At 34.5% G+C, this 18,240-nt stretch overlaps 1 protein-coding gene across 7 annotated transcripts; it reads left to right on the top strand.

The window, feature by feature from the left end:
* The first annotated feature begins 3,380 nt into the window (after positions 1-3,380).
* NUDT12 (nudix hydrolase 12) lies at positions 3,381-17,934 on the top strand. Of its 7 annotated transcripts, none has more exons than XM_026498498.4 (7): positions 3,381-3,485; positions 6,129-6,340; positions 6,919-7,508; positions 10,415-10,582; positions 12,039-12,152; positions 14,377-14,576; positions 15,782-17,934. In XM_026498498.4, exons 2-7 carry the CDS (start codon positions 6,135-6,137, stop codon positions 15,890-15,892), a joined length of 1,389 nt encoding a protein of 462 aa, XP_026354283.1. In that variant the 5' UTR covers positions 3,381-3,485; positions 6,129-6,134; the 3' UTR covers positions 15,893-17,934. The 7 variants fall into 7 exon arrangements, with proteins under 7 accessions (XP_026354283.1, XP_026354282.1, XP_026354281.1 ...); XM_026498497.4 differs by having other exon boundaries at positions 3,387-3,533; positions 6,133-6,340; XM_026498496.4 differs by having other exon boundaries at positions 3,387-3,533.
* Positions 17,935-18,240: the final 306 nt, after the last annotated feature.

Here is an 18,240-nt window from a genome sequence, read left to right as displayed (position 1 = left end):
ATCCACTGTGGGTTAAAAAACAAACAAATAAACAAATTCCACTGGGGATATCTGGCAACCATCTACAGCAGTATAGGCAATAGGTGAAAGACACATTTACTTTATATATTCATTCATGTCAGTCATTAGCGAGGGCTACTCCCAGGCAGTATTAATTATCTGGCATGGCTGAGCAGGAAGGCAAAGTGGACTCAGATAAGAGTCCTCAGGCAAAGGAATACAGTTGCTGGCAATTGGGATAAGAGCCTGCATACACTGAAGTGGCAAGAGGAAGGGGATACAGGTGGTAAACTACCAATCATGTGGACAGACATAATCTAGAAGACCCAATAAGAGAGGGGCTTGAGTTGGACTTTGAGAAACGAGTTGGATTTGGTTAAGGGAAAGCATTTAAGTTAGGAAAAGTGGCATGAGCAAAAGTACTGAGGTAAGAAATCATAAGAGGTATCCAAGGACAGTTATAAGCCAGTTTGGCTGGATAGTGGAAATAGTTTATATAGGAGATTCTTGGGAAAATACGGCAAAAAATATATGTTGGGTCCATATTAAGGAAGGTAGAGGGGCGCCTGGGTGGCACAGAGGTTAAGCATCTGCCTTCAGCTCAGGGAGTGATCCCAGCGTTCTGGGATCGAGCCCCACATCAGGCTCCTCGGAGCCTGCTTCTTCCTCTCCCACTCCCCCAGCTTGTGTTCCCTTTCTCCCTGGCTGTCTCTCTCTGTCAAATAAATAAATAAAATCTTCAAAAAAAATTTTTTTTAAAAAGGAAGGTAGAAATGCTAGGCAAAGAGTTTTAACTTTTTCTTCTAGGTATTGAGGAAACTTTGAGTTTCCAAGCAGGAAATTAATAAAATGAAAACATTACTTTATGGCATTAATATCCGTGTTGGCACCATTCTTGTCCTTGGAATGTAAACTCCTATTGGAAAGGATTTGTATCTGTTCAATTTCCCTAGGGGAGGATTACATGCAGAGAAGTATTCAGTAACCTGTTAGCAATGAGCACCCCAAGTACAAAGAACTGTGGTATCTAAATACCATTTCTTACTAAAAGGAATCAATATTCCTTGAAGAAAGGGCTGATTCCAGATCTGTGCAGAATATTTACAAGATGAGTTTAAAAGATTTTGTTATGCTAGAGAGGAAGCTGTCAAACACTACAGTAGCCTGGTCGAAGGAACCCAGGAGCCCACTTAGGGTTCCAACTGGCCAAAGAAACAATTTGAACATCAGAATAATAAATATTATAGAAATACATTTTAAATAATATCCTCAATGAATTGACATATATTAAAAATTTTAACACTCATGAGTTCATAAAAATATTTTAAAAACTTGAAGGATATTAGGGACCTAGCTCATTATTCTTAAAACTAGGAAATAAAGGAGAAAACTGCACATTTATCCTAATTTTCCTGTGTAAACTCTACTTAATGAGTTAAAGTTCTTTACTATAAAAAAGAATTTCTGTTAATAAATGTAACATAATCAAATTAGAATATCATCATTTTGCAACTTCTAAAGAAATAATGGAACTAGGCAATAACCATTAATGGCTGCTAAAACTATTAGCTGAAAAGTGATGGGAAAATTCATGTTTATCATAAATTTTATCAGGTTAACAATATTTAAACCCAATAAGCAATTGTAACATGACACAGACAACCAGACAGTGTCAGCCTCTTCATGTAAAGTAACAGGAAGCAAATAAAATCTATGAACTCTTTCTGCCCATTGAAAAAAAAAATTTTTTAATCTGAATAACCTGTAGATTTAACCACAGTTTATAAGAAATACAGGCAAAAAGACACTGTAGGAATGCAATTTACAAAATTCAGAATATGGGGAACTCTACAGAGCAGATAATCATCATTCTTAAACAAATAAATTGGAAAAAAATTACAGGGGAACCTATAGATCAAAAAGCATCAAATATATAATGTGGAAACTTTATTTAGGACTGATTTAAGCAAATCAACTGTAAAATATATGAAACAAAATTTGAGACAATTATATTTGATATTGAGTCTTCCATGACATTATGGAATTACTATTAAATTTTAGTTGTACTAATGATATTATAGTTATGTTCTTTTTAAGAACCATTTTACATTTTAGATATATACTCATAATTCCAAAAAGCTTACCCTTAAATATTTATCAATAAAATAATATGGTATCTGGTATTTACTTCACAAGAATCCAAAGGACTGGGATGACTACGTATTTGTAATTGTTTATGCTAGATGATTAATGTAAGTGTTCCTTGTACTAATCTATTTAATATATGTTTGAATACAAAGATTAGGTATTTCAACTGAGTTACCAAAACTTAGTACTTCTGATCTCCTCTCTGAACTTTGAAATCACTAGAGACTAAAATAACCACTCACAGAAAGAAGCACAGGACAAAGTTTTTAAAAGCAGTAATGATGGGGTGTCTGGCAGGCTCAGTCAGAAGAGCATGCAACTCTTGATCTTGGGGTAGTGAGTTCAAGCCCCACACTGGGTGCAGAGATTACTAAAACACAAACTTAAAAAAAATAAAAATAAATAAAAATAAAGCAGTCATGAAAGCACAATGCCCACGAGTATACATAACTTCACTGTGAGAAGAAAAAGTTTCCAATGTTTCAAATTCAGTCAGGAAGCAACGGTCAGCCTTATCCAACTCAACTTGCTGATTGCCAAGGTGGCAGTTTAGTAAAGAAAAAAAGCCCTGGTCTAGGAGACTCCCAACACCTAGTTTTGCAATCTCGGACTCAACATAACTTCAGGTTTTGGAATTTGAAAGCACAGGAAGTGAAATAACAGCACGAATAATAATTGTGCTGTGAGTACTAACTCTAAATTCTAAACTTCATAAGAGCTTTGAATACATTATCCTCTTTTAACCGCATAACCCAAGGAGGTGTTGTGGGCACTTATATAATTTTTAAAGGACGATTAAATGAAGGAGGCATGAATACATGGTACCATTTTGCACATGACGAGTTTAGGTTCAGAGGTGCACAACTGTTTTAAGGTCACGCACTGGAGTAAGTTGTCCAGACAGTATTCCAGGTAAAAGAATGCTTTGAACACGCCACTGCATCGGACCGTACAAGAAAGAAGGTTAGGGAACTGGATGTGAAAACACTGTAAAACTTAAAACAGCTTCCACAGACCTACAGTTTTCCGTCGTCCGCACCACACTTCACACATCTGGGTACCGGGAAGGGAAACCAGCCTTTCACTCACCGCCAAGAAGCTGGACGTCACAGCCTGGACCTCCCGCCAAGACTCCCCAACGCCTTCGCCCCCCAAGCCCCGCCCCTTCACGGATCGCTCACAATTTGCGACAAACTACATTTCCCATAAAACCGCTCGAGGACAGCGACCCTCCTCCGGAAGTCGGGAAGGCTGAATCCGGCGCCCGGAAGAGTGAGAGCGGGGTTTTCCCAGTCTTGCGGCTATATCCTGCTTTCCTCTACTCTGGTCAGCTTTGGGTTAGTAGCTGCGACGCCTAGTTGGTCGGCCCCGGTGCCCTCCCTTCGGTGGGTGACCAGTTCTCAGTGCTTTTTGATCTCAGCGCTGTTGGCCTGGCTATGCTGGGTTGTTCCGCGCAGCCTCGGAATGCGGTGAGGGTGCAGGCGCGGGAGCTGTGGGCTGGTAGCCCTGGCTTCCCGGGAGAGGGCAGGGGGCGCAGCCGGTGGGCTGCTGGTGACGTTTTAAGCCCCGTCTTTGAGGTGGGGAAAACGAAGTGCTGCTTCAACTGCATATTCCCTTTTAAAAGAAGGAGTCTCACAGTAGTGGCAAGAAAGTGAACTATCTCAAGGCATTTAACTACTTGGAGAGACCTTGTGTAGGTGGCGCTTGACTTGTTAAATGGCCACCTTGAATGCCGAAGGACGTGGAATTCGTTAAATAATGGTCAGTAACTTCACTGACAGAGCTGTCTTTGAACTCTGCCCTGTCTCTTGAACCATGAGACCTTGAGCAAGTCATGGGCCCCGGGTACACATCGGTAAAAGTGGATGTGGTTTGGTTAAACGACCTCTCAGGATGGTCTGTGTTCCTTTTGGAAAGCAGGGGCAGCATTTTGCTGAGTGAATCACCTCGTCCTGCCTTTAGAGCCTTACCTTGTGGAAAACCTGTTACTGGGAAATGAAAAAGTAAATCCAACAGTAGAGCTGAATTGAAGATTTTGTGTGATTCTCTGGAATGAGAAATGGTTGCTTCTAGATGGCTATGCTAAAAAAAAAAAAAAAAAGTTAAGGGAGAAAGTAAACATTTTCACTGCCTTTGTCCTGAGAACACTGTAGGCATAAGAATTGCACTGGAGGTAGTGAATGGTACTTTATTTTTGGAGGACAGTTTTGCACTCCGCCTTGTGGAGTGGCCTGTGGAGAGAGTGAAGAACTGACTATGACCTCAGAACTTGCAACAGTAAAATATAGCTTAAAGTAAACCTACCTGAAGAACCTATGTCATATTTTGTGGAAAATCAGTTTAGGGAAAGGCAACTTGGAAGGGACACCGTACGTGAGTCAGTATACAGCAATGATTCAAAATAAAGTCCTGAAAACTTGTAGCTTTTGTTACTGATAAATTTGTAAAGCATTTAGAAATCTCAATAAGAACAGTGAAGTAAATTCTGCAGTAAAGAAATGAATTGTTTTTTAAGATAGAAGTCACTCCCCCTAATTTAAATTATAAATATATTTTCACCATTCCTGCGAGTAGTTTTTTTTTTAAGTCTTTTATTTTAATCCCAGTATAGTTAACATTGTTATATTAGTTTCAGGTATACAATATTGTGATTCAATAATTCTGTACACTATTGAGTGCTCATCCAGTATACTCTTCAATTCTAGTCCCCTATTTCACCCGTCCACCTACCCACCTCTTTTGTGTGTAGTCAGATTTGAGCTTTTTATAAGTAGCAGAAAGATACAAACAGGAAAGGTGAACAATTAATCTTTTCAGCCCATTTTTCCCTAAATTTTGTTCATACTCCCTCTACTATAATATTGATCAGCCAAATTGCAGTGTGAGAACACTAGAGACAACAGCAGTCAAAATGTATGGATTATAACCTTTCCTTTTTAGCCTAAATAACTTAATGCTTAGAATGATATAAACCTAGTTAGAATCCCAAATCAATTCTTAAATAGCATTTCACTAAGCAAAAATTCATACCTTAAAAGAAATATATTGTTCTCATAGAGAACTTAAGCATGAACCATTTCCACAAAGAATAGCTCAGTTTGTGCCCTACCACTTAAAATCCACGTTGAGACATTTATGAAGAAGTATGAAACATTTTCTATATTTTTTTCTTACTGAAACAAGCAAGTAATAAAGCAGACAAAGTTAATGGTTTAAAAAGCTTCTTTGATTCAAATTTTGACAAAGTGACAAAATGAACAATGTTCAAAAATAGATCCAAATTTTATGGTCATCTGACTTATGACAAAGATGATACCTGCAGTGCAACGGGACAAATGGTAATTTTAAGAATGGTCCCAAGTCATATGGATTATCCACTGTGATAAAAATGTATCTTGCCCCTACTTCACACTATGAACAAAAATCAATCCCAGATGGATTGTAGAATTAATTGTGCATGAGAAAGCAATAAATCGTTTTCATGTGAGACTTAACACAAGTTTTGAATAATCAGCTGTAGTATCATAATTTTCCTAAGGGCAGGCACCTGTTTCTGGTACCATAGAATCTAAGAGAATACTAGTCATCTGCTAAAAAACTTCTGACTTGATTTCTGGAACTCCCCTCATTCCCCTGATCTATATTGAAATCCCTCCTGTCTTCTTTAGATACCTCCTCCTCTTTGCAATGTTTTTTACTTGACACCCCTTCTCAAGGATATGCCCCCACTTGTCTTTATTACCAAAGCTCTTTATACATATGTTATACATCCCATGTTGAATTATATTTAAAATTTAAATTATATTTAAGACAATTTTGAAATGAGTGCTATGATGACAGTTGAGTATTAACTTTTGAAGAGTATATAGCTTTAAAAACCATAACTATCCTAATTATATCTATATTCAGATAATGTTCCACCATTGAATAAATAGCAACTGAAAATGAGGGTTTTTTTTTTCTATTTTCCTCTTTTTAAGGAAGAAATGTCTTCTATAAAAAGAAGCCCAAAGCAAGAAATAATTTCCCAGCTTCACTATTCAGCTGCAGAAGGAGATATTGCCAGTTTAACAGTAATCCTCAGTCATTCTCCATTTCTTCTCAATGAAACTTCTGAAAATGGCTGGACTGCTTTAATGTATGCTGCAAGGAATGGGCACCCAGATGTTGTCCAATTTCTACTTGAGAAAGGGTAAACATTTTAGGCGCTACTACTTGAAGGGCTCTGGTTTAATTTCTGGGTTGCATAATTCCTTTTAAATTTTTCTTGTAGCCATATTTGTACCATTGGGCTTGTAAATAACTCATTGACCATTTTTATTATATAAATACATAGCATAGTATCTAACTAAAAGCTTTTAACTTCTTTTTTTGAGGGAATAATCCTTCATACTTAATAGCAAAGCAAATTTACGAGTCAGTCTAATCTTTTTCTCCCAAATAAAAAATACATGACTAACTAAAAAAAAAAATGACTAACCCACATGACTATCAAGAACCCCTCATAAAATTTTAATTTCTTCTTACAACACATAAGACATACTGTTTTTTATTTCATAATTTTCCAGAAATGTTAAATATCTACTATCTCTAACTTTTCATCATTTATGATTATTTCTTTTAACCTTCCTGTTGGTAAATTATGTACTAAAAGAAAAAATCTACATAATAATCATTAGAGGGGCTATCATGTGCATCTGGAAATATTTTATTGTAATAAATATTAAAGAAAATGTTTATTTCCTATTTTATTTTTCTTTCCACCTGTAGGTGTGACAGAGCCATTGTCAATAAATCAAGGCAGACTGCACTGGATATTGCTAAATTTTGGGGTTATAAGCATATAGCTAACTTACTAGCTAATGCTAAAGGTGGTATGAAGCCTTGGTTCCTAACTAATGAAGTGGAAGAATGTGAAAATTATTTTAGCAGGACACTATTAGATCGAAAAAGTGAAAAAAGAAATAATTCTGACTGGCTACTAGCTAAAGAAAGCCATCCAGCCACAGTTTATATCCTTTTCTCAGATTTAAATCCCTTGGTTACTCTAGGTGGCAATGAAGAAAGTTTCCAACAGCCAGAAGTCAGGCTTTGTCCGCTGAACTACACAGACATAAAAAGTTACTTGGCTCAGCGTGAAAAGATCACCTTGATTTTTCTTGGAGTAGAACTTGAAATGAAAAAAGAGTCATTTAATTATGCTGGAGAAGTCCCAAGAGAAGAAGAAGATGGGTTGGTTGCCTGGTTTGCTCTAGGTATAGATCCTGTTGCTGCTGAAGAATTTAAGCAAAGACATGAAAATTGTTATTTTCTTCATCCTCCAATGCCAGCTCTTCTGCAGTTGAAAGAAAAAGAAGCTGGTAAGAAGTGAACATGGTTTACCTGTTGTAATAATTACCTGTTGGTAATAATCTGGTTTTCGGAACTGTGTTGGAGTTATACATATCTACATTTCTAGGAGGCAACTTCTTTCAGTAAGCAATGAAATTAGACTGTCTTAATTAGAACTTTCCTAAAGTTCTCATTCTAGGGGACTGCTCTCCTGAGCAGTTACAGCAGTTTTAATCAGCCAAGATTAGTTTCCCCAGAATTAATCCTAATGCATGCTGATTTTAAGTTGATTCTTCAGTGAATAATTATGGAGCACTTGCTCTACACTGAACATGATGGCAAAGGCCTGACTATTTTGTTTTCTATTGCTGAGTATGCTAGTTCATGTGGGGCCTGATATGCGATGGTTTTATTCTAAATTCCATTTAAATTGTGTAACCTGACCTATGGTTTAAAAAGAAACAAAAACCCTCCCTCTGCCTGCTTTGTAGATCATGAATTGTAGGTAATTAAGTGTGAAGTCAGAAGTCTTGTTAAGAGGGGATTGGAGATTAAAATAGCTCAGGTAAGAGGTTGCAGTGGATTGCACTGATGGAGAGAAAGGGAGAGTTTGAGATGTTCTGGAGGTAAAACTGATAGGGCTTGATCAGTAGGTTGAGACTGTTGTAACTGAGAGATGACAGTAACCTGGACTACAGCCTGAATTAAAGTGACAATGGAAGAGATGGAGAAAAGGGGTACATTCAAGGTATGTTTTAGAGAGAAAATCATCAGCACTTGCTGATGGATTGGGTATGGGGTATATAATGATGAAAGAAAAGATCAAAAATGTTTGCCAGGTTTGAGACTTTAGTAATTTGGTGGACAGTGATACTGTTTCTTGATAAAATAATATAGGGTGACAGGTTGAGCAAGGGAAGCAAGACAGACTTGAAGTAAATAAACCAAGATTTTAGTTTTGAGCCTGTTCAGTTTTAGAGAAGGATGTTAGAATCTGCAGCACAGAGGAGAGGTGTGAACTGGAGATACCCATGTGGGAGTCATCAACGCGAACGTGACATTTAAATCTCAGGAAATTGAGATAGTTGAGCACCAGCAAGAAAGAGAGCCTCAGAATCATACCTGAATCCCCCTAAATTTTGAGGTCAGGTAGAAAGAAGAGCCATCAAAGCTATTGTTGACAGTGTGGCCATAAAGAGAATGTGCTCATGGAAATCAAAGGAGCAGAGTATTTCAAGGAGGAAGTAGTCAAATATATTGAATGCTGTTGAGAATTTGAATAAGATAAACAAAGATTTTTCTTTTTAAGGATCTTTCATTTTGGTAGTATGAAGCTGTTGATGAATTTGACAAGAGGCGTGATCAATAAGCTAAATTATGGTAGACTGACAGGTTAATGGGAGGTAAGGTAGGGGTCACTTGGCAATGTCCACCTTCCCTTAGATGTGTGGTGGGCCCTTCCAGAGCCTGCTTAGATTATCTCCTCCCAAAGTCTGGATTGGTATGTTTTATTCTTCACATCTGTGGAGAAAACATTGCGCTTTTTAAAGAAAATATCTTTTCTTTGTAGCTATATAATTTTAAGATCAAAAGGATCTCTCTCTCCATTTCTCTCTCCCTTTTATTCACTTGCTATGTAAACTTCCACAGTTAACCTCTTTGTGCCTCAGTTTCCTCCTCTAGAAAAAGAGGATAATAATAGTACCTACATCATAGGATTGCTCTAAACATTAAATAAGATGAGGTAACCCATTGAGCTATGTATTTTTATTTACTTCCACATAAAATATATTTCTATTATTTGTCATTCATACTATCCATCGATACCACACTACCCTCTGTATCATGTAGTCCATTAGAAATATATCTGTTGTGTTCTTCATGAATAAATAATTAAGATGATATATGTAAAGATCTTTGCATGATGCTTCATACATAGTTGGTACTCAATAAATGCTAGCTTTTCTTATTGAAACAATATTGAAATAATGTAGACAGCATAAATTACGTATTACAAGGTAACGTAGTAGGGAAATATTTAATGTTGCCTATGGTTTGTGGAATTTCAGTATTAATTTGTTATTATGTATTGTTTATTTTGTTTTTCCCAGTTTGAAACATTGTTATTGTTGTTTATGATTATTTTGCTTTTTTTTTTTTTCCAAAATCCTTAAACCAAATAATGTATTTTAATGAGAGCAAGTTTGTCAAGCAAATGCAAATGTAGCATTTCTAGTTTTATTGCTTCAACTATAACATTTCTGGTCAGGCCATATTCTTTTTTGAAGTACCAGGGTAAAGACTATAGCCAAAGTATATATATTCTAAGATTTATTCTTATAGGCATTTTTTTTCATGAACAAAGTTAACCATGAATATTATAAATATAATACTTTTTTAATATCTTTTGCAGTTTCCAGTTGTAAACAGGATATGTTTCATAGTGACATGGACTGGTAGTTGTTTAGGCACCCAGGAAAGGAGAATTCCTGCAGTTTCCTATTAATATTTTCTTTATAGTCCAACTCTAAATTACGAAGTGGCTGCATAGTGTATTTTTATAAAAGTCATTATTGTAAAGTCAGTATTTGTAAAATGACTATACACTAGAATCTTGTGTATCTAAAATTTAAAAATCACCTATAGTAAAAGCCTGAGCTAATATAGTAAGATAGGTGTGCTAGCAACTATCTTATATGAGAGTTATATTTTATTAGTTCAAATTAAAGTTAAATCAGATTTTCATTTGTCATCTGTTGGATTAAATATTTTACTTCAAAAGAAATATACATCATAAAAATAGGAATATGAAAATTCTCAATCAAGTAGCTATTCAAAAAATATAGTGTATGCCTTGACTTATGAACATTTTACTTTGATATTAATTTGTTTACAGTTTATCACAGAATTAAAACTTTTTATGCCTCTCTTAAAGGGGTTGTAGCTCAAGCAAGATCCGTTCTTGCCTGGCACAGTCGATATAAGTTCTGCCCAACCTGTGGAAGTGCGACTAAAATTGAGGAAGGCGGCTACAAAAGAGTATGCTTAAAAGACGACTGTCCTAGCCTCCATGGTGTTCACAATACATCATATCCAAGAGTTGGTAAGCCTTTTGCTTTACAGGGAAATCTCAGCCATCTGGAATCTTAGGGAATAAGACATTCTAGGAAGACAAGATTTTGAGTTGTTGAGGGGTTCACCTTTTTATTAAAAGCATATTTAATATAACTTAAGATTATAAGTATTAAAGTATTATATAGTTTCATGACCTCTAAGTAAGGGACATTGTACATAATTAGCCTTTTTTTTTAAGATTTTATTTATTTATTTGTCAGAGAGAGAGCACAAGCAGAGAGAGAAGCAGACTCCCCGCTGAGCAAGGAGCCCAATGTGAGACTTGATCCCAGGACCCTGAGCTAAACGCAGATGTTTAACTGACTGAGCCACCCAGGCATCCCTAATTAGCCATCTCTTAACTCTGAGTTAATCAATATGAATTTGATGTGTTAAAATATATGATTTCAAAAGTCTGGGTCCACCTAGTGCAGAGACCAAAAAAAAAAAAAAAAATACCCCAACAATTCAGTGCCTATTCAAGGCATCACCAAAGCAGTACAGCCTGGAGCTAGCTTTTCATTACTGCCATTGTCTACCTATACCTTCTCTCCTCCTCCTCATTGCTGCTTTGGAGTCTTCTGTAGGTTTGGAAATCTGAGAACCTAGTCCTTTAAAACTTCTGAAAAATGATAGATAAACTGAGCAATACCTGAGGAAGTTTCCTGAGAGTAAAATGCATGATTTTTTGACACCTGGTTTTACTGCTCTGGAGTCTTACATTTGATTCCTGTTTTCAATCATGATCTAGTAAGGGGAATTCACTGCATTAATGACTTCTGGGAAATAAACTGTTATTTAATTTAAATTTTATCTTTTTATTGGCTTAAACTTAGTCGTAGAGCCGCATTAGCTTTTAAAAACATTTGTTCAGGATTAGGATGGAAGCGAGAGGAAAATTCACATTTATTATAGTAAAACTTGTATTTTCTTCATGCCGTATAATACCTACTCTTGGGATGCCTGGGTGGCCCAGTCATTAAGCGTCTGCCTTCAGCTCAGGTCATGATCCCGCGGTCCTGGAACCGAGTCCCACATCAGGCTCCTTGCTCAGAGGGGAGTCTGTTTCTCCCCCTGCCCGCTACTCCCCTACTTGTGCGCTCTCTTTCTCTCTGTCAAATAAATAAATAAAATCTTTAAAAAAAAAAACCTACTCTAACTTTTCTATAATTAAAATATATGCATAGCATACCATAAGTATATAATAAATGTTGCTATTAAGAAGAAGACAAAATTGGTCTTCCTTTAGTCTATAATATTCTATTCTATGCAATTTCCCTGAAATATTCTGTCATCAGGCAGAAAGAAACAATCTCATAATTAGATAAGAGTCTTGTTCTTATAGGAGATATACCTTTTTATTATACTATTTGACAGTGACTTTACACAATGAGTCTAAATTATTTTTTCCTATCATTAATTAATCTGATTTTTTTAAAAAACAGATCCAGTAGTAATCATGCAAGTTATTCATCCAGATGGGACCAAATGTCTTTTAGGCAGGCAGAAAAGATTTCCTCCAGGCATGTTTACTTGCCTTGCTGGATTTATTGAACCTGGTAAGCCTTTTCTTAATAATTTTAATAATAATCTTCCTTTAACCTATAATTTTCAAATAAAAATTTTAGATAGCATTTGACAAATTATCATGCTATGAAACTGGGATATTTTAAAATATTTTCTATGTATTTTAAGTGATGTGATATTTGTTTTTAGCAGAATAATTTTGTCTTTTAAAAATTCAGCATTTCCTCTTTCATATATTACTATTACCAAAGTATCTGCATGACTTACACCTCACTTCCTTCTTTACTAGACCCAACTGTGTCACCTTTTCAAAGAGGCCTTCCCAGATAGCTCCAAATACATTAGTTAGCATTGTACCCTGCAATCACAATTCTGTCATCCTGCCTGATTTTTCCCTATAGCACTCATTACCACCTGACATGGTATGTATGAATGAATGTATCTCTATATTTATTATCTGATGTATGTACCTATTTATCTATCTACTCATTTATTATCTGCTCATACCAGAAAGTAAGTTGCATAAGGGCTGGGACTTTATTTCATTCATCATTGTAGCCCACACCCTTAGAGCAGTGCCTTATATGTAGTAGGAGTTCAATAAATATCTGTGGAATAAATGATAATTAATATACATGTTTATCTTAACTTCCAGTATTAATCTGCACTGATGATAATAATAGTAGTAAACATACTTTATGCCCCACTCTGTTTTGAAGGCTTTCCATATATTGAATCGTATGATCCTCATACAGCCTTATAAGGTAGGTACTATTACAGCAGTTTTACAGGGAGGGCACAGAGGTACAGGAGCTGAATCACTTGCCTAATATCAAACAGCTAATCAGTGGTAAGGCAGGGATACAAACCTGGGCAATTTGGCTGAGTCCATGCTCTTATCACTATGCTGTCTAGTAACTCTAGGCTGTTTTTTTTTTTAACTGCTGTGTACCATTTTATTTATAAATACTCTAATTCATCCATTCTGCTTTGAACAGTATATCAGTTTTTGCTATTGCAAACAACGCTGCAAAGAATATTCTTACACTACTCCTTGTACACATTTGCAAGAGTTAGCAAAAGCATATACTTGAGAGTAGAATTGTTAGCTCATAGGATATGAGCATCCTAACCTTTCGTAGACATTGCCAACTTGCTCTCTGAAGTGTCCCTACCAGTTTGCACTCTTTCTAACAGCACATGAAATGTCTACTGTTCCACATCTTCACCAAGTTAGGATTTTCATACTTTATAATTTGCCATTCTGATAGGTATGAGTTAGTGTTATTATAGTTTTCATTCTAATTTCCCTACTGATGGAGCAGCTTTTCAAACATGTTCTAGGCATCCAGTTTTTATTTTCTCTGAGTTTTACATGTTTACATTCTTTGCCTAATTCTGTTTTGGTTGTTTATCCTTTTTTCTCACTTTAGGTGTTTTGTAGTATGTATTGTATGCTAATCTTTAGCTATGGTCTTGCAAATATCTTAACGCTAGTCTATGACATACCTTTCCACTGTATTTTTTTGGTGAACATAAGTTGTTAATTTTAATATAGGAAATATATCACCGTATTTGAAATAACAAGCTATATTTAAATAGCAAAATATTTCTAAACTTTCAGATAAACTTAGAAACCATTCCCTTTATCCTAATTCTCAGTTCTAACAAATCAGAAATAGAAAGTACATTTCTAGGCACTACTTTATCATACCTGAGTCAACAGTCATCTAGAAGAAAAAAATCATTTAGAAAGAAAAAAATACTGTTTCATCTTATGTGGTTTTTAAACTTTTAGTGTTAATGTGGTTTTTAACTCTTTTTGAGAAAAGTTATCAGCAATAATTGTTTGACAACATAAGAAAAAATTTTAGTAAGGAAAAGGCTAGCCATTTATAAAAATCTTGGAATGATAATTTATAACTATTTAGTGTTAATACATAAATGAGATAATATATAAAATGTTTGCATAGTGTTTAGCTAATAGCAGGTGCTGGATAGTTGTAGATGTTAACATTTTTACACTGTAACCAAAAAATTTGGAACTTCAAGAAAAGTTTTCTGGCATTTTGATTATGTATGTGGTCCTATACTTTAAGAAATAATTTTTTTTTTAATTCCAGTCTAGTTTTAGGCTTTCTCATTCTTTGAATTGGGTTTCTGTCCAAACTGATTTCCAAATGTTTGAACCATTCAGAGCACAAAATGTCCAAGGCATGTTCATCAGCTACTTGTTATTTTGCCCCATTTGATTAGGAGAGACAATAGAAGATGCTGTTCGGAGAGAAGTAGAAGAGGAAAGTGGAGTCAAAGTTGGCCATGTTCAGTATGTCTCTTGTCAGCCATGGCCAATGCCCTCCTCCTTAATGATTGGTTGCTTAGCTGTGGCAGTGTCTACAGAAATTAAAGTTGACAAGAATGAAATAGAGGATGCCCGCTGGTTCACTAGAGAACAGGTAAAGTTCAATTTAATTTCCTCCTTCTATTGATTGTTCTCTGACTGTATCAGTTTGGGCATGCAGCAAGGATACATGTTTTCACCAAGTTGAATGAATGGGTATGGCCCACCCATCATGCATGGATTACAATGTAATTGATGTGTCCTATGTTAACTCATTCTGTGAGGTTCTTCTAGTTGATGATTCTGTGCCATTTTCTAATTTCAAATGCCGTTCCTTCAGATTAGTGATGCTTTTCGATGGACTTAAAATAGGTAAACATTATTTCAAAGATGAGAAACAGGAAGATTATTCTTAGACATTTTGTATTTTAGTTTACAGCATTAAAACAAGTAGCTCTCAAAAAACATCAGTAAAAATGCTTAAAATTTTTGAAAAGTTCTTGTTCATTTTAAAATGTGCTTAAGGACAAGAATAACAAAACTATATAAAAAAGATACACTCATAAGAACTTTTTAAAATGTCATCCTTCACTAGCATAATGAAAGATAAATTACTTCTCTGTGTTTTGCTTAACCCAAAGTATTTGTGTAGAAAACAAATGGATACACTATTTGTAGTGAAGACCTGAAATCCTTTCTGACTTCGCCTAAACAAAATTTATTTTATTTTATGCTCAACTTCAAAAAGTAGAAATTAAATGTTTTTTAGAATCTTATAAAAGGGAACCTGTTGCAAAAGTTGACTTCACTTTGAAAATAAGTGTGGAGCATATACTTTTCTTTTTCATGTCATTATTTTCATAAGGGAATATGCCTTTCTGGAATATTTTTTTTTTTTAATGATTTTTTATTATATTATGTTAGTCACCAGACAGTACATCCCCGGTTTCCGATGTAAGGCTCGATGATTCATTAGTTGTGTATAACACCCAGTGCACCATGCAATACGTGCCCTCCTTACTACCCATCACCGGTCTATCCCATTTCCCCACCCCCCTCCCCTCTGAAGTCCTCAGTTTGTTTCTCATAGTCCATAGTCTCTCATGTTTCTGGAATATTTTTTTAATTGATTCACTAACTCATTGAATCAACTAAAAATACTGTACTAAATTTTGCTTGTTGAACTTGGATGTTGTCACTCTTTACTGTTGTTATGCACTGTAAAATCATCACATTTTAGTTAAATTATATAAGCATAGAAATGGTATTTAAGTATGACAGTGTTGAAATCCTAATACATTTTATTATCGTGTATTTTAGGTTGTGGATGTTCTGACCAAAGGGAAGCAGCAGGCATTCTTTGTGCCACCAAGCCGAGCTATTGCCCATCAGTTAATCAAACACTGGATTGGAATGAACCCCAATCTCTAAATCAAATAACTAGACTTTAAGTATTAATTGATTTCTAATAACTTATTCCTCAAGTGAGATTAGAAATATTTAGTGCTCTTTGGAATGTCACAACACAAAATATCATATTAGGTTTCAGAAATATTTTCAACATGTACTTTCCATCTTAACCTTAGAATTTGTGCTTTTATAAATTACAACACTGCCTCAGATTTTGTTAAATCCACATCAGCCTCTGCACGCATTTTCTTGGTTGTGCTCCACAATTCTGTCTCACAAAACCATATTTCTAATAAGAAAAATCATGTTGTAAAGCGTGTGTTCTAAAAATGTAAACAAAAAAATGTAAACAAACCTAAATTCCAGTGCCTCTTTTAAGCATTAGACCAATCACTAAAGTTCTATTCTTGAGAAATCAGACAAAATAATGTTAATGAATTTTAAGCTTCATTTCCAGTCTTTTCATTACCATAAAGATTCTTTCAGCCGTCAGTAGCTGATTTTTGCTCACTTCTCAGCGTATTCCACTTTTTCCTCCTGGTTTCATTGTTATAGCAGTGGTGCTGTTTTAGTGCTGCCACTCGTCTGTTTTGATCAGTGTTAAGAATTTTCTACTTTAACAACTCTGCTAGTGATCAGAATACCATGCCTTCATGAGAGGAGAGTTTAAGTGAGAGCGTACCACTATGTATGGGACCTCCTCCTTAAACCTGAAATCAAATAATATGTGTAATTATCTATTACACTCAGAGTTGTTTTTAAGACAAATCAAAACTCTCTGCTTTCTCACTGAAATTAAATATATTTGAAAGGAATTCTCCTCAAAGATCAGATGTTAAATATTTCCCAGATAGATTTACATATTCAATAAAAACACTGGCTTTGTATCATTCTGTGATGAGATTTATCTGCATTAGCAAAAAATTATGTAATCATTACTAATTATATTTATTAAATTCAAATGCAGCATTTTGATTTTGGCCTTATTTCAACACATTCTAAGAAGGCTTTATAAAATAAGTATATCTTAGAACTGAATCAGCAAGATTCAGAGAAAGGTAAATTGTAGTAATTCACAATTTTACAACATAGAACTGTTATATTTTATAAGGCTGTTTTGAAATTGTTTTAAAAGTTAGTCTACAAATGTATAAATTTAGATAATTTGGGTCTTTATTATTTTATGTTAGAACCGGAAGAGACCTTAAGGATAATATATGTAGTTCAGTGACCTTTTATAGATAAGGAAAAAGAAATCCTGAAAGGTGAATTAATTTAATCCATAAAAGTTGAATCAGTTAATTAATTGATGAAAGTTACACATTTACAACTTACCATTGTTCCTACAGTTAATTGTAATTATAACTAAATAACTTAATTTTAACAATCTGTACTATATAGCCTAGTGCAGGACTCTCCCTCTAATAGGAAGTAGAAACTACTACTAAAAATATAGGTAGAATAAATTAAAATAAGGGATGATAACAACAAATTTAATTTACCAATATTGTTAATTAAAATTTTAGATACTAAAATAATTTAATTTAAATATAATTTTCTTAGATAAAACTTTATTTTACTAATGAACAATGATTTTCTTAGTAACTGATGAAAGCTTATTGGTATCAGGACTTTAGACAAAATTGACTTACATTGGACATTTAGATACATAATAAAATTTGAACTACATAAGTACATAGAAAATAATGTGCCTTGATTATTATGAAGTGTGATGACCCGAGGTTCAGTTTTACTCCAAATTTACTTAGGGATTCTAAGATTACATCATAAAGTTCTAGGTTTCTATGTTCAGATAGCAAAGTAAAATATAAAATATCAACAAAATGTAGTTATAAATTTAGTTTTGGATATTTAATCCTATACTCAGGGAAAATCAGTAAATTATTGTTATTAATAATCATTCTTAACATTGCTAACCTCTGGGAGGTGAAGAGCTACATGTAAATAAAAGGAACAGCAAAGAAATTTTAGAGGTTCAAGTGCCATGAATGCATTCTAATGGAAATAAAAGTAACAATATATTAAAATACTTATCTATTTTCTGTTTTGTGTGTTGTGTATTTTTTTAATATGTTTTGATTAATGCCTTCTGAAAAAATGAAAACCAAATTTCAGTCATCTTCCCCTGTTTAATGATGTGTAAACAAAAAGTGTAAAAGCCCTTTTAAAAGTAATCATATCTGGAAGACTTAAATCTTTATATTAAGTCATATGTGTGTGTGTATATATATATATATACACACACACACATACAAACTTACATATATGCATACATATATATGCAGTCAATAATTTTTCATCATCAGATTTGAAGTTATATGTCTAATGTCTATTTTTATTACCTGTCT

This window comes from Ursus arctos, unplaced genomic scaffold (genome assembly GCF_023065955.2).
Source record: "Ursus arctos isolate Adak ecotype North America unplaced genomic scaffold, UrsArc2.0 scaffold_5, whole genome shotgun sequence".
Taxonomy (NCBI): domain Eukaryota; kingdom Metazoa; phylum Chordata; class Mammalia; order Carnivora; family Ursidae; genus Ursus; species Ursus arctos.
This window is presented reverse-complemented; position numbering and strand designations above follow the sequence as displayed.

Excerpts from the sequence above, each read along its gene's own strand:
- NUDT12 (XM_026498494.4), top strand. The coding sequence starts at position 3,585 with ATGCTGGGTTGTTCCGCGCAGCCTCGGAATGCG. Across the intron at positions 6,341-6,918 it reads CAATTTCTACTTGAGAAAGG|GTGTGACAGAGCCATTGTCA; the intron begins GTAAACATTTTA and ends TTCCACCTGTAG. Across the intron at positions 12,153-14,376 it reads TGCTGGATTTATTGAACCTG|GAGAGACAATAGAAGATGCT; the intron begins GTAAGCCTTTTC and ends CCATTTGATTAG.